Genomic DNA, 16,078 nt, shown 5'->3' on the forward strand with positions numbered 1-16,078 from the left:
TAACATTTCTAAAGCTTAGTTTCTCACTTTAAGGAAAAACATCCCTTACAGATTCTGGTCCATGTTGACAGGATAGCATCATTTTTCAATGATGTTGGGTCTTTTTTCAAGCTTTAGAGACCTGACAGGTCTTGAAACATTGATGTTACATGTGGAATACACATCTGGAATGTCATCTAATACTACTACAGTCCTTCCTCTTCCTGGTTCCGATTCCTCAAACTATCAGCGCTAGACTTCTGGTGGGGGGGCAAGGAAAAGGCGATGAGGGGTTAACATGGTCTGTCTGCCGGTACAGCACAAACATGGCGTCCTCAGCCTTTGCTCCTTCCTTCACTCGCATCAAGCTACAATTTATTCTATACATAGTTCCTGTAGATTCACATTAACTATGCACTGATACAAATGTAAAACAGCGCTGATTTCCGTAAAGCAATGGGAAGGACATGTCAGAGGCACATGCTCAGGTAATCAGAAAGTGCGGCTATCATCACTGTTCAGGGATAAAGAATGTGTAATTTGGATGAGTTGCTTACAGGAAGATTATAGTTATCATGTTTTGATCAGTGATGTTTCAGATGCTGTGTATGTTCTGAAGTACTGAAGGTTATACGTACCCTCAGAACCAGCGAGAGTAAACAAGATGTTGCTTTTTGCATATTTAATCTCCAAAGACATGGCTTACATGTCATGCCTTGATGATTTATTTAAAAAAGTTGCGATATTTCTAAATATTGTTTTCCATAAAATGTTCTGCTTCGGGCGGTGTTATGTACTCCTTAGTTCTTAGTCATACATTGTATCGTATCCACGTGTCCGTCATACAACACAGCAAAGGATATTTATATCATAGTAACTGTAATTAATTGGCTAAAAAAATGTCAAAACCTGTTCAATAAGCTGTTATTTTTAGTCTCTAAGTAACATAATCAAATGAAAGATAACTAAATGAGATACATGTCTATGATATACCCTCCCTTGGTGATCAGTCTCCATGCTTATATTTAGTGTATGAGTCACTTCTTACCTCCACCTCCTAGTTCCTTCACACCCTCCTTAGTCTCTGACTGTGCTATATAATGCTGGAGGAAATACCATCTATGGCCTGGACAGGTTCTTTATAGTAAACATTTTGGCAATGATTAAAATAAATAAAAATACTACGTACAACTAATCATATAAGGATCCGCTATAGAAGAGATCTTCCATGTGTGATAAAAGAGGAGCGAGAGAGCAGCCTACTGCAGTTATTCTCAGCGGTTTAATGGGAATAATACGTATAACAATTGTAAGAAAATGTCAGCATTACTGGCTAATAGGATAGAAATATGCAGAAGCAGCAGGATAATCTTTCATAGGCCAAGTGAGGAGAAGACGGCTTCCTCGTGTCATGAGGCAGGCTGGACAGCCACTGTGAGAACAGCAGCTAAACGTCAACCTATAAATACCGTTTAATAAGATATACAATCACTATTATATAAAATAAGAAATACAATGACTATAGAAATCTATTTAATCGGTGTATATAATAATAGGAGTTCAAGTTTCAAGTAAGTAAAATGGGGTTGTAGGAAGAGAGAAGGGTCAAGGATATAAATTTGAAATATAGGAAATTCTCTAAAACATGGACAGGTTTAAACCCACTGGTAACAGTGGCTGTACATCCGGGAAGACTCCCTCAGACACACTGGTAACAGTGGCTCTACGTCCTGGAAGTCTCCCTCAGACCTACTGGTAACAGTGGCTGTACGTCCTGGAAGACTCCCTCAGACATACTGGTAGCAGTGGCTATACGTCCAGGAGGTCTCCCTCAGACCTACTGGTAACAGTGGCTGTACGTCCTGGAAGACTCCCTCAGACATACTGGTAACAGTGGCTATACGTCCAGGAGGTCTCCCTCAGACCTACTGGTAACAGTGGCTGTACATCCGGGAAGACTCCCTCAGACACACTGGTAACAGTGGCTCTACGTCCTGGAAGACTCCCTCAGACCTACTGGTAACAGTGGCTGTACATCCGGGAAGTCTCCCTCAGACCTTCTGGTAGCAGTGGCTGTACGTCCGGGAAAACTCACTCACTCAGACACACTGGTAACAGTGGCTCTACGTCCTGGAAGACTCCCTCAGACATACTGGTAACAGTGGCTGTACGTCCAGGAAGTCTCCCTCAGACCTACTGGTAACAGTGGCTGTACATCCGGGAAGTCTCCCTTAGACCTACTGGTAACAGTGGCTGTACGTCCAGGAAGTCTCCCTCAGACCTACTGGTAACAGTGGCTGTACATCCGGGAAGACTCCCTCAGACCTACTGGTAACAGTGGCTGTACGTCCAGGAAGTCTCCCTCAGACCTACTAGTAGCAGTGGCTGTACGTCCGGGAAAACTCACTCAGACACACTGGTAACAGTGGCTCTACGTCCTGGAAGACTCCCTCAGACATACTGGTAGCAGTGGCTGTACGTCCGGGAAAACTCACTCAGACACACTGGTAACAGTGGCTCTACGTCCTGGAAGACTCCCTCAGACATACTGGTAACAGTGGCTGTACGTCCGGGAAGACTCCCTCAGACATACTGGTAACAGTGGCTGTACATCCGGGAAGACTCCCTCAGACATACTGGTAACAGTGGCTCTACGTGATAAGGTCCTTATCACAATAGGCTCAGGCTTGATTAGTGTCACACGCCGGTCCTTTGGTTTCTACAACCGTGGCCCGACACACTTACCCGCTCCCCGCTGATCTCCGCCCTCCAGCCGCCGGTGTCTTCTTCTCGGGTCTGCGCATGCGCAGACTCGATATTCTTATGCCCTTTGCTTATCTCCCATTGGATACTCAATTTTGGCTCCAAACTTTAAAAGGCACTCCCCCTGCAGATCAGTGCCTGTTTAACAAGTTACCTGCTTGGTATTAGATGTGGCACTGTTTCTCCCATTGTATATCTGTTGTCTGCAGAGCTTACACTCCACCACTCCTCCTGTACCTGTTGTCTGCAGAGCTGACACTTCATTGTGTACATCGCCACCACCCCTGTGGTAACCACGTATCCGCAGAGCTGACACTTCATCACTCCTGCTGTAATCTGTTGTCTGCAGAGTTCCTCCTGTCCACATTCCTCTAAAGGACTCACCTGATACTTCCAGTGAGTGCGGGCGGACGCAGCTAAGACCAAACCACCTTGCAGCAGTCCCTGGTGAATAGCGTTCGTCCGTTAGAATCCGCACCTTGCTGGGAGTAGTGCTAAATTAGGCAGATCTAGGATCCGTTTCTTTGTACTGTAAAGTAATTCTCTTTTAGTTCTGTGGTTCTCTTAGGGGTGTCAGGAAGGAAATTGTGCGGTTTTCTAGTCTTTGTCTTTGTGGACACATTCTTCTTGGTTGTTAAAATCACAGATAGAGAAGCATGTTTTTGTAATTCTACTAATTTGAAATGTGCATTTATTGATCGTTTGTCCAGTACTCTTAAATCTAAATAATTGATGGTGAGCTTTTTTTTATCTCAGAATTAAATTACAATCCAAAATGGTTGTTGTTAAGGCATGTAGTGAAATCTGAAATGGAATATGCTACAGCATATCTGATAAATATCATCTATATGTCAATGACAATCCCCTAATTTATTGGCCCAGATGTGTTGTTACCAATGACCCATAAAATGATTGTCAAAACCCGGTGCAAATTTTGTGCCCATTGCCGTACCTCAGTTTAAAATTAAACTTCAAATTGTCTTGTAAAATGAAGTTAGTGGCATCCAGTAGGAAATCTTTGAAGCTCTGAGACATGGTATTGTTATGTAAAAGAAAGAAATATATTGCATCCTGCTTGGTAGATATGTATTATGACTTAATATCATTGTTACTGGATTACCTGTGATGTGAAGTATGGTATCTGTCAGATACCATTATGGCTGATATGATATCATTTAACTATTTAGTAATTATTCCTAACAGATCCCACTAGAAGGTTCCTCAGTCTGCCCTGATGTTTGCTTATTAGATAGTTTCTGATAATAGATGGAATCACCTAAAGTCTATTAGCCTCTGTGATACATCTCTTTATCTTGAAGTACTATGTTCCTTCTTTACTGGCCTGTTTTAATATTAGTTTGTGATTTACAATTAAATGTTTAATTAGCAGGTTTTCTGCAACCATATGATTGGAATACAGTTTTATTTGATCAGATTTGGGTATTTTCACATTTTTCTTTGTTCTCTATCCAAACCAGCTTCTCTCATCTCCACATGTGTCAGAAGCATTGAAAAGCAGCTACTATCTTTTAGCAGATGATCCCACATGTAACTAATTGTGATTACTGCATGCTCTGCCATCTCACTAGTGATCCATCTTTCACCATTAACTTAGTCTGGTAATCCGCCTGTATTACACAATAGACATTTTTTTATTTATTTATAAAACCAATCTCCCCTCAAAGTTGCTGGTATTCTCTTCTCCTGCCATTGGAATCTGTGTAAATGGGGGAACAGATCTAAGAGTGTGCAGAAAGATGGCCCCGCCACTGTGCAGTAGAATGGAAGTTTACACAATAGTTACTGATTGTTTCTATAGTTACAGATGTGTCTATTGCGTCTCTTCCAGCTTTGTACATACCATTCTCCTTGTCCATCAGGCTGGATGAGGGCTGTTTAAGTCATTCCACATTATCTCTTTTGGGTTAAACTTTAGGTTTTGACTGGGCCACTCCAGGGCAATAATTTTATTTGTAATTAGGGCACTGCAATGAGGATTTTTTTTTCTATGCTTTGGTTCTTGCTGGAATTTGAATCTTCTCCCAGCATTGACTGTAGTGATTTTTCTCAAATATATGTCTATATCCAGTCTTCCTCTGTTTGCCAGTCCCTGAAGTAAAGAAGCCTCCATGTGCACCATTTTCCCTCCCGCCATGTTGCACGGTAGGTATATTGTCCTTGGGATGATGTGCAGGCTTTAGCCAAACACAGCTCCTATTGTTCATCATCATCAACATATATTTAGTACCAGCAAAATCCGTTGCACTTTACAACTTGGAACAAACACCACATTAATACAATACTGGGTAATACAAGCAGACAGAGAGGTAAGAGGGCCCTGCTCACAAGCTTACAATTTATTGTTGAGAGTAAATGGCTCTATCTTGCTCCTATCAGACCATACAATCTTCCGCCATGTTATATGTATCATATCAGACCCACATGCCAGCAAACACTGGGTGAGGTGTCATGTGGATCATCTACTGCCACTGTCCCATAACATGCAGATTTGTGAAGTGTCCGAGCCATTGTTGTCTCATGGACATTGTCTCCTATCTATGAGAGAGCTCCCTCAAGTCTCTTGGCCTCATTGATAAGTGCCTTTCTCTACAGATATTCAGTTTTGGAGAATGGACAGTTCTAGACAGGCTCACACTTGTGCTGTATTCTCTCCATTTATTCACAAAGGAATTTCACAGTGCTCAGAGGAATAGTAATCATTTCAAGAGGAGTCTGCTATCTAATTCTGTCATGACCCGAGTTCCTTGGTCGAAGTGCCCTAATTGGTAGTGACAAGCAGACAGGACTGGCACAGATGCTCTGGGTGCCCAAGGCAACCCCTACCCCTTTTCTGGCATCACTTCAGGCACTAACCCCTTCTCCCCTATTGCTTCTTGCCCAACTTCCTCCACATAGGGTATCTTCTGCTCCTCAGAGTGTGGTGCTGGGTAACCACACTGCGGTAGATACTGCTAGCAGGAAGTACTCACTATTCTCAAGCATTCTACTAACAGAACCACACAGCATCTACCTTCCCTCTATAGTTTCCACATCAGACAAATCTGACTGGGCCCCTGCTTAGTGCTGAATCCTATAAAATGCTACAATTTGCCTCACAATAGTGAATGGGAAGCGCTGTGATAGAGCAGCATGAATACATTGACAAATGCTGCTGGTCCTATACCCATGGCCTTCAATCCGCTGAAAAGGAAATGTGTCGCTGTAATGTACGCCAGAATGGCGCCTAAGGGAAGGAAATCTAAGCCCGTTTGATGGATGTCTGAGTTAGAAATACTGAAATCTGTAAAACTCAACCAATGGCTCTCTGATCTCTAGTTTATACCTTCTAATAATACTAATAATACATAGACACAGACAGGTTACTGACCTACCATCCCCAGCATGCTCTTCCTGCTGCTCTGATCCTCCTGCAGCACAGCAATGCTTTTACCATGTGGGCTAAATAACTAGAGGCTATATATACAGTTTCTATTATATATGAACATACTGCGGCAGGATTTGCCCTTAGTGGGTAATTATTTCAGTATGTAAGGCATGCTAGCAGGCATTGTTAGAGCATCCCGCTCTGTTCATCCAGCATTGCCTATTTCCAGGTTTGTTATCGGTGTGCTATAGCAAAACTCCCAATACATAAAGTGCAACTTCCACAAAAACTCCTCACACATACACTTACAGATAAGCCCTGCCCCTGTTAGGGTCCATGAACCTGAACAGTTCCTCCTGGTGAGTATGAAGTGACTCTCGCCCTCTCTCCTACGTCCTGGATTGTACCGTCCTAAATAAATACATTCAGTATATAATAAGTGGATGTTTTACTAGAATAAATGTTGCTTATCAAACTGTCATTTCTACCAATTAACAGGGGCTGGAGTGGTTTCCAGGTCCCACCCCTCACACAAGGTTGTCATCGACCTCATTACCAAGTAGCCAATTGGAGTTTACAGCATTCTTCACATAGACTCTGATTGGCTCATAGTAATGCCAGTACCTGGGGGAAGGGGGTGGGGGGTGATTCTCTCTCTCTCTAATTACATCTGTAAATTGGGTGCGTGGACTGTGCCGCCATGCAGAGAGAAAGGGGTACTCCACTAACCTTACAAACAGATAGACAGGTGGGAGGACCAGACTGCGACCCTCGATAAAGGTGGAAGGCCACATGGTCCTCCTTAAACCCCACTCAGCCGCACATACTGCCTCTGTGATAGTTCTGCATTTGGCAATCTGACGCTTTATAAATAAATGATGATGAGTATAACGATTGGAGAATAATATGTAGAACAGATTTGGGTTTTTAAGTCACGGGTACATTCTCTACAGTGCTGCATACGGTTGTACTATAGAGTTGGGGCAGTGGATTTTATTTAAGAAATGTGAGTAGCTGCTATCCTCGTGTTTAATCCATTCTTCCTGAGAGGCTCCATATCCAGACGTTCAGTAACTGCATAAATATCTGTCCCATCGTTAAGAGTTATCCTCTTAACCGATCTTGAGGTGTTTGTGTGGCTCCCAGTATATATATAACACACACACACACACACACACACACACACACACACACACACACACACATCTCGATCAGCTACAACATTAAACCCACCTGCCTGATGTTGTGTAGATCCCCCTTGTGCTGCCAGATAAGCTCTCACCTGTTGAGGCATGAACTCCACAAGACATCTGAAGGTGTCCTGTGGTATCTGGCACCAAGACGTTAGCAGCAGGATATCCACATGATGTAAAAGAAAACTTGATTCATCAGACCAGGCCATCTTCTTCCATTGCTCCATGGTCCAGTTCTGGTGCTGATTGTAGGCACTTTCAGCGGTTGAAAGGGGTCATCATGGGCACTCTGCACTGTGTGTTCTGACACCTTTCTATCACAGCCAGCGTTAACTTTTCCAGCAATTTGTGCTGCAGTATCTCTTCTGTGGGATTGGACGGGATAGGTTAGGCTACGCTCCCCTTGCACATCAGTGAGCCTTGGGCAACCATGACCCTGTTGCTGGATCACTTATTGTACTACCTTGGACTACTTTCAGTAGGTACTAACCACCACATACCAGGAACATCCCACAAGACCTGCCGTTTTGGAGATGCTCTGACCAGGTCGTCTACCCATCACAGATCCTTGCACGTGCCCATTTTTCCTGCTTCCAACACATCAACTTCAAGTACTAACTATTCAGTTGCTGTCTAATATATCCCACCCATTGACAGGTGCCATTGTAGCGAGGTAATCAATGTTATATCCTTCACTTGTCAGTGGTTTTAATGTTATGGTTGATCGGTGTATATACACACACATACACCTCTCAGAGCATAAAGAGCAGAACCAATGTTTCTCTCAGCCAGTAATGAAATTAACCAATATAAATTTAAGCACCTCATTGTAATTAGGGATGCACCAAATCCATATTTTAGTATTTGGCTGAATGCCAAATTCATCTACAAGAGTTTCTGCCAAGTACTGAACCAAATCTGAATCCTAATTTGCATAATTAAGCAGGAGCAGGAAGAAAATGTTAAATGCGTTTCTTTATTTTTAGCTTCTGTAAGAGATAATACTCTATATCCTGTGCTACAATTAGTGGGAAATTAGAATTATCTCACCCCAATCCTAGGAATCTCACCAAACGCAGCCGATTCTCAGTCTGATTCTGTAAATCCGTAATTGTAACAATTGGGAAATCTGAAGAGAATTCTGTGATTTCCTCTTAAGAAACAGAAAGTATCTGAATTTTTGTGTGTTTCTTTATTAGGGTATTATTGTGATGTGTAACAGCTTCTGGTATTCTGACCCTTCTTATGATGGAGGAATACAATGTATTCAATGTATATAGTGTATACTGACTGCTACGTGGGAGCTGTATACAGCCTATGTCTGTCTTTCCTGTAATACCAGTTCTGATTGGTGTCTCCAGTCCAGATAAAGCATTGTATTCCTTCATACTGTATATTACTGTGGGCTTTGGAGGTTTCTTGGTGTATATAGTTATGTAAAGTTAGTGTTGTCTAATGTTGATTTGTGTTCCCCATTTCCATACAAATATTAGATATATTTTACTGCAGATTATTAGAAATTGCCATTAAAGAATACGACCCGCACCTTGTGTGGGCCAGGAATTCCTGGGTGACCACTAATATATCCACAGCTGGCTCTGTTTGTTGCTGTCTATGATGTGTTAGCTGTGCGGTTCTTGGTTATAGTAATATGGGTGAAACGTTCTCACAAGGTTCTAGGGTCTGGAGCCGTATTGTTATGGAGAGAGATTTGTGAGCCGCGCTGAATCCTTTTACTTTGTTTTGTTTGATGAGTTAATTAAACTTCACTGGATTTAAAGTAAAAGTGACCGGTAATGTCTGATGTTAATGGGCCCCTGGTGCCTCGTCTCCCCGTGATAACTGAAACCAACACACAGAGCTCTACAGCCCATCAGAGAAACTCCACAGGATGTGACATATCTTATAAGGAGATAGGCCTCTCTGTACCTATTATCTTCTGACATATTATATTCATTGGGAATAAAACTTTGATAAATGTCCCTATTTTAAAAATTTCCACTTTCTTCATTAAGTGTCTTTTTCTGGTACATTCTCCACTATGTTACAAATAGTAATAATTGATGACAGTTGGTGATCCACCAGGGTGTACACTGGAAGCGCTGATCGTAATACAAATGTAATCACATTTTATGTTTGGAGACTGGTGACTTTTATTTGTGATTCTTATTCTTATTTCCACACACATCCATTACGCCTGGAGCATCCCAAACTCAGTAGCCCAGCTCACCCTGACCCACCCCCTTCTTCCCCGGGCTCCTGCCCTCACCCAGATCCCCCTGGGCTCCTGCCTTCAACCTCACATCCCCCGGGCTCCTTCCCTCACCCAGATCCCCTGGGCTCCTGCCTTCAACCTCACATCCCCCGGGCTCCTAACCTCAACCTGATCCCTCCACCCCCAGCCTCCTATCCTCACCCAGATCCCCCAGGCTCTTGCCTTCAGCCTGACACCCCCCCCCCCCCCTGGGCTCCTGACCTCATGACCTCACCCTGATCCCCCGGCTTCTGCCCTCACCCTGATCCCCCCAGACTCCTGCCCTCACCCAGATCTCCCAGGCTCCTGCCTTCACCCTGACACCCCCCCTGGCTCCTGACCTCATGACCTCACCCAGATCCCCTGGGCTCCTGCCTTCAACCTCACATCCCCCGGGCTCCTAACCTCAACCTGATCCCTCCACCCCCAGCCTCCTATCCTCACCCAGATCCCCCAGGCTCTTGCCTTCAGCCTGACACCCCCCCCATGGCTCCTGACCTCATGACCTCACCCTGATCCCCCGGCTTCTGCCCTCACCCTGATCCCCCCAGACTCCTGCCCTCACCCTGATCCCCCCAGACTCCTGCCCTCACCCAGATCTCCCAGGCTCCTGACCTCATGACCTCACCCAGATCCCCCAGGCTCTTGCCTTCAGCCTGACACCCCCCCCCCCCCCCCCATGGCTCCTGACCTCATGACCTCACCCTGATCCCCCGGCTTCTGCCCTCACCCTGATCCCCCCAGACTCCTGCCCTCACCCAGATCTCCCAGGCTCCTGCCTTCACCCTGACACCCCCCCCTGGCTCCTGACCTCATGACCTCACCCAGATCCCCTGGGCTCCTGCCTTCAACCTCACATCCCCGGGCTCCTGACCTCAACCTGATTATTATTATTATTATTATTATTATTATTATTATTATTATTATTATCGTTTATTTGTAAGGCGCCACAAGGTTTCCGCAGCGCCGTACATGGTACAAACAGTAGACTATACAGGGTAAGACAGTACAGAACAATAAACACAAAGTACCAGTACTTCAGAAACTCCAGGCAGGCAGATACAGTAGAGACGGAGCGGAAGAACAGGTGTGGAGACAGGAGGGAAGATGGGCCCTGCTCATACGAGCTTACATCCTAAGGGAGGGTAAACAGAATCAGGTACATAAGGGAGCCAGTGAAGCAACGGGGAGAGAGAAAGAGGGCAGGGGAGAACCAGAAGAGGTGAGAGGTTAAGTGGATGGTTGGTAGGCCTTAGTGAACAGGTGAGTTTTAAGAGCCCGCTTGAAGGAGCACAGATTGGGTGAGAGACGAATGGAGCGAGGGAGGTCGTTCTAGTGAAGGGGGGCAGCACGGGAGAAGTCTTGGATTCTAGAGTGGGAAGAGGTGATCAGAGTGGAGGAGAGGCGGCGATCATTGGCTGAGTGCAGGCAGCGGGCGGGAGTGATCCTGATCCCTCCCCCCCAGCCTCCTACCCTCACCCAGATCCCCCAGGCTCTTGCCTTCACCCTGACACCCGCCCATGGCTCCTGACCTCATGACCTCACACTGATCTCCCCGGACTCCTGCCCTAACCCAGATCCCCCAGGCTCCTGCCTTCACTCTGACTCCCCCCCTGGGCTCCTGACCTCAACCTGATCCCCCGGCTTCTGCCCTCACCCTAATTCCCTATGATTATTGCTGTGTGTGCCTCTGTATGTCTCAGATTTCTTTATATAATTCAAACATAAATTGCAACATGTAAAATTAGTGTTTATTCATCCAGAAAAGAGGAGCAGGTTCCCAATATATTGAGCTTATAGATCCCTATCCTGAAGTGCCTACAATATGACCTTCTGTTCTTAAGATGTAGTGTGAAGGTAAATTTGTGTAAATAAGGATGACATTACCCATATCATCAGCTTACAGTGGTTTCAGTAAAGGAAGTGTCAGAGCCTGTTTCATTATTGTAGACAGTCAGCCACACAGTGTTATAGTGATAAAATGTGTGTGTCAGTCTGTGTGTGTCAGTATTTATATCCGTGTGTATCTGTGTGTGTGACAGTATGTATCAGTGCGTGTATGTCAGTGTAAGTCAGTCTGTGTGTATCAGTATTTATATCCGTGTGTATCTGTGTGTGTGACAGTATGTATCAGTGCGTGTATGTCAGTGTAAGTCAGTCTGTGTGTATCAGTATTTATATCTGTGTGTATGACAGTATGTATCAGTACATGTATGTCAGTGTAAGTCAGTCTGTGTGTATCAGTATTTATATCCGTGTGTATCTGTGTGTGTGACAGTGTGTGTGTATCATTGTGTGTATGTCAGTCTGTGTGTATCCGTATATATGTCCGTGTGTATCTGTGTGTGTGACAGTATGTGTGTATCAGTGTATTAGTGTGTTTGTCATTGTGTATCTGTGAGTGCTGATTGTTGCTCTTCTTGCTGTATATAAATGTGTAGTTGTGGTTGTGACACCTGGTAATGACTGGGAACAGCCCGGAACAGTAACTGGTGAAGGTGCTAAAAGGAATAGGTGCTTGGTAGACAACCTATAGGTTGTCTACCGTCCAGCAATGTACACTGTGACTACTACCCCTGTTCCTGGCTGATCACTGAGTTCATGTGCCCCCAGTGCCCACAATGATTGAGAGTTGCTGAGCGTTTAGGGGGTTAATGAAGCACAATAAGCTGCAGCGCTGCCGTGAGAAAAGTCATACAATTTTCATTTCCAGATGAATATGCACCCGACCTGCCGTGAAATGTCCTCCTTGCTGCACATATTAAGTGAGCGCACAGCCTCAGGGCCCACGTGTGATGATTGTTCCCACAGATGTATGGTGGTACGAGGGTACCTAGACACTGGCATGGTGCCGACTTATGTCTCATCTATGTGTAAATGTCCTGACACTCATTGCTGAAGAATTGTCATATGGCTGTGTCCAAGAGTGCAACTAATGGATACAGAAAACCTAATCTATGGGGCCCGGCTCCACAGACAGAACACAAGCGTTTAAGAGCATTTCATCAATAAATAGAAGTATAAAGATATATTCATGCAGCATCTGCGGATAAAGGGGTTAGGGTGTACATAGCCCAGGCACTGCAATGGTGGGTGGTCTATGTGTATCTATATATATATGATTGCTGCTTGTTAATCATACAGGAGCAATTGTAAATAGTGAGGCTATCTGAAATGTGTGTATATTTTAATGTATGCAGCGGTGTCAGGCTAGTGTGTAACATATTTGGAGACATCCTGCTGAATGTCCTGACCATAAGTACAACTCTCATACAGCCGATGGCTTTCTCTGTGGCACAGATATGTACATCCTATGCTGCTTCCAGAAAGGGTTAAACAATAGATGGTAGAACCGATGCAGCTAAAATGCTAAAGAGAATGTTATTTTATTTCCCCAATCTTTCTTTTTATAGAACAAGAACATCTCCTACATCTCAGCTCCTAACCTAGAATTACCCTGTCCGCTCCTGACAGACAGTGAAGAGAAGGAGGGAGGGATGTGCAGACAATTAACCTCTTCCTTTCTAGTGTTTGACTATAGTGCTTGTACTGATAAGAATCAATTGACCTGCTCCTCACCTATGGGGCAGTCTGCCTGTCTAATATCTGAGTGTCTGCCTCTGTGCAGTCTCCTAGCACACTTTAGAGATTACTGCCTGTGGTCACTGAGTAACCCTTATGGCTCTGATTATTGTGGCTCAATGTAGTTGACACAGTAATGTATAGCAGCGAGAGTAGACTTTTAACACGCATGTTCCTTTCTTACAGCACACGGCTTCATGAGTGAAGATGAGTACCTGGAGATCACGGGCATCACAAGGGAGCAGTCTGGGCTATATGAATGCAGTGCCGCCAATGATGTCTCTTCTCCGGATGTCCGAAGGGTTAAAGTCACAGTCAACTGTAAGTGAAAAGAATGAGTAACCCAAAAAATAAATTCTGAGTCATCTTTATATATTAAGAAGTAGCCGGTAAAGAGACGAGTGTGAAATGCCGCCGGCGTTATCGCTGTAAACATGCCGACTCGCCACTGAATAATCAATAGATAGCGGACTTCAGCTGTCCGTAATTTTCTCTCTGCTCTCTTTATTGGGTTTGCTGCAGTAAGTATTCCAGGTTTTATTATGTCACGGCGCAGACAATCGTGCTTCCCACCTTCTCCAAACACTATTTAGATTCCAGACTATTTTCAGCCATTCCTCTGCCATACTTTAGCACATTATCTGGGATTATTGTCTCTCACAGGCCCTGTTCCCTCTGACATGTGGGGGTGACAGTTTGATGGTATTTCATGACCTACATATTTTAATTGAATATTTCTAGGCTGTGATGCCATATATCTCTATATAGGTTTACTTTAGCAATTATATCAGATGGGGCCTAGGAAAGCAGACATCTAGTGAAAAAGCCTTTCCCTGCAGGTTTTGTCATATGGGACTTCTACATATTGATCCTTTCTTGATACAAAGGGCCGCTATCCATAGTGACAGTTCAGTGGAAGCACAGAAGCCATTTGTGTCCATAGAAAGGCAGGCCAGCTTCAGTGGTGGCATATGGGAAGGATATAATACCATATATTTCTTTATACAAATGCAGGCTAACTTCGAGTCCAGCTATTTGTCTTCATAGAAGAAAAGACTGACCTTGGTGGTGGCACTTGGAAAGCATTGAATGACTTTTTTCTTGCTATAAAGGCAAACTAGCGTCCATGATGAAAATGAGACAATTGATGTAATGCTTCAAATCTGGAGCATTGCCCACTTCCACTTTTTATGTTCATGGTGTTTAAATTTGTTTTATTTCTTTCTGCATTTAATGTTCCTTGAATGAAAAAACAACAACTTGGTAATAGTGGGATAAAACCTTAACATTGGTTTTGTAAATTCCACTTAAGTGTTTCTTGATATAAAGACGGGCTAACCTCTGGGATAACTTATTGATGTCATGGAAGACCATATCTATAGGTATAAAGACGGGCTAACCTCTGGGATAACTTATTGATGTCATGGGAGACCATATCTATAGGTATAAAGACGGGCTAACCTCTGGGATAACTTATTGATTTAGTTGAAGACCATATCTATAGGTATAAAGACGGGCTAACCTCTGGGATAACTTATTGATGTCATGGGAGACCATATCTATAGGTATAAAGACGGGCTAACCTCTGGGATAACTTATTGATATCATGGAACACCATATCTATAGGTATAAAGACGGGCTAACCTCTGGGATAACTTATTGATTTAGTTGAAGACCATATCTGTGAAGATACCGGGTTTAAGGTAGCCCTCTGTGCCACACAACTGGCCTACCCGGTACCTATCCAAGGTTCAAAATCGCCCAGGCAAATATCCAAAATAAAATAAATAAGTTTATTTAACAAAATGGTAGCACCAAACAGCAATGAACATATTTAAATAATAACGTGCAATAAATAACACTACAGTCTGGCACAGACAACATACTGGGTATAAAACACCTCACCAGTATCCTTGTCACTCTCAGGGACTTCTGTCTATCCATCCAAGCTTCTCCCCTCTCTCCTTTGAGGCTACCAGTAAGGTACTGGGCCTGAGTCACTGTCACTCTGCTTTTGGCGGACACACAGCTCCCCAAGACCTGGAGAGGTAGATCAGGGCCAAGACAGTACTCCAGGGACCGATTGTCCCTCTCCTGTCAGGAACAGAGATCTATATCTCAACGCCAGCCTGACATCAGCTATCACTCGGTACTGAATGCCAATTTGCTGTCCTCTGGAGCTCTCTTTTAAGCCAAAAAATTACCTCATCAGCAATTTCAGGACCTGCCTGATTGGTCCTTTTCTGTGTTTACCTTGTCACAGGTAAACATACAGACAAAGTGATAACAGACGAGCCACTCTTGATATAATTAAGGATATGTATGTTGTGTGGTTATACAGCAGTTTGTTTAAACAGGAGCGATCACAATCCAGACACATTACATTTAAATACGCAATGCAGTCCTCCGTAATTAAACATAGAGCTCTGTTTGTGGACCTTTTCCCCATCTTAGTACATGAGACCCCCTGGTGTGATACATCCATACAGGACTGGTGGACTATAATCCTTTTGCCTAGGCTGAAACAATGAACTAGTCTGCAAGATAAGAAACATGCTGGCAGACATTGTAACTACTTTCAAATAGAATTTATACAAGTTTAAATATGACTGACAAATATTGGGAACCAGAGGGCTAGAAAAGTCTATGTTTTTATGGTCCACAGTTTGTGAGAAACAAGGTGCAGACTGGTTGAGGTGATATTAATACCTTGTTTCACCACATTTAAAGGCAAACCAACCTCTGGGACTATTTATTGATATCGTGGAAGACAAATATCTATAGATCTATAAAGGCGGACTATCCTCTGGTCATCTTATTGATATGTGGAAGACCATATCCATAGATATAAAGGCAGACTATCCTCAGGTCATCTTATTTATAGCGTGGAAGACCATATATATAGATATAAAGGTAGACTAT

The 16,078-nt window shown here is 43.8% G+C and overlaps 1 protein-coding gene across 11 annotated transcripts in view; it reads left to right on the forward strand.

Annotated features, from left to right (window-relative positions):
- Nucleotides 1-16,078, forward strand: part of NTM (neurotrimin) — a 597,738-nt gene that overhangs the window by 475,086 nt on the left and 106,574 nt on the right. For all 11 annotated transcript variants that reach the window (XM_075190592.1, XM_075190597.1, XM_075190598.1 and 8 more), the window contains one exon: nt 13,343-13,477. In XM_075190592.1, the coding sequence (XP_075046693.1) occupies nt 13,343-13,477 (135 nt within the window). The remainder of the gene's footprint in view (nt 1-13,342; nt 13,478-16,078) is intronic.

The sequence above is a fragment of the Mixophyes fleayi genome, chromosome 11 (genome assembly GCF_038048845.1).
Source record: "Mixophyes fleayi isolate aMixFle1 chromosome 11, aMixFle1.hap1, whole genome shotgun sequence".
NCBI classification, from domain to species: Eukaryota; Metazoa; Chordata; class Amphibia; order Anura; family Limnodynastidae; genus Mixophyes; species Mixophyes fleayi.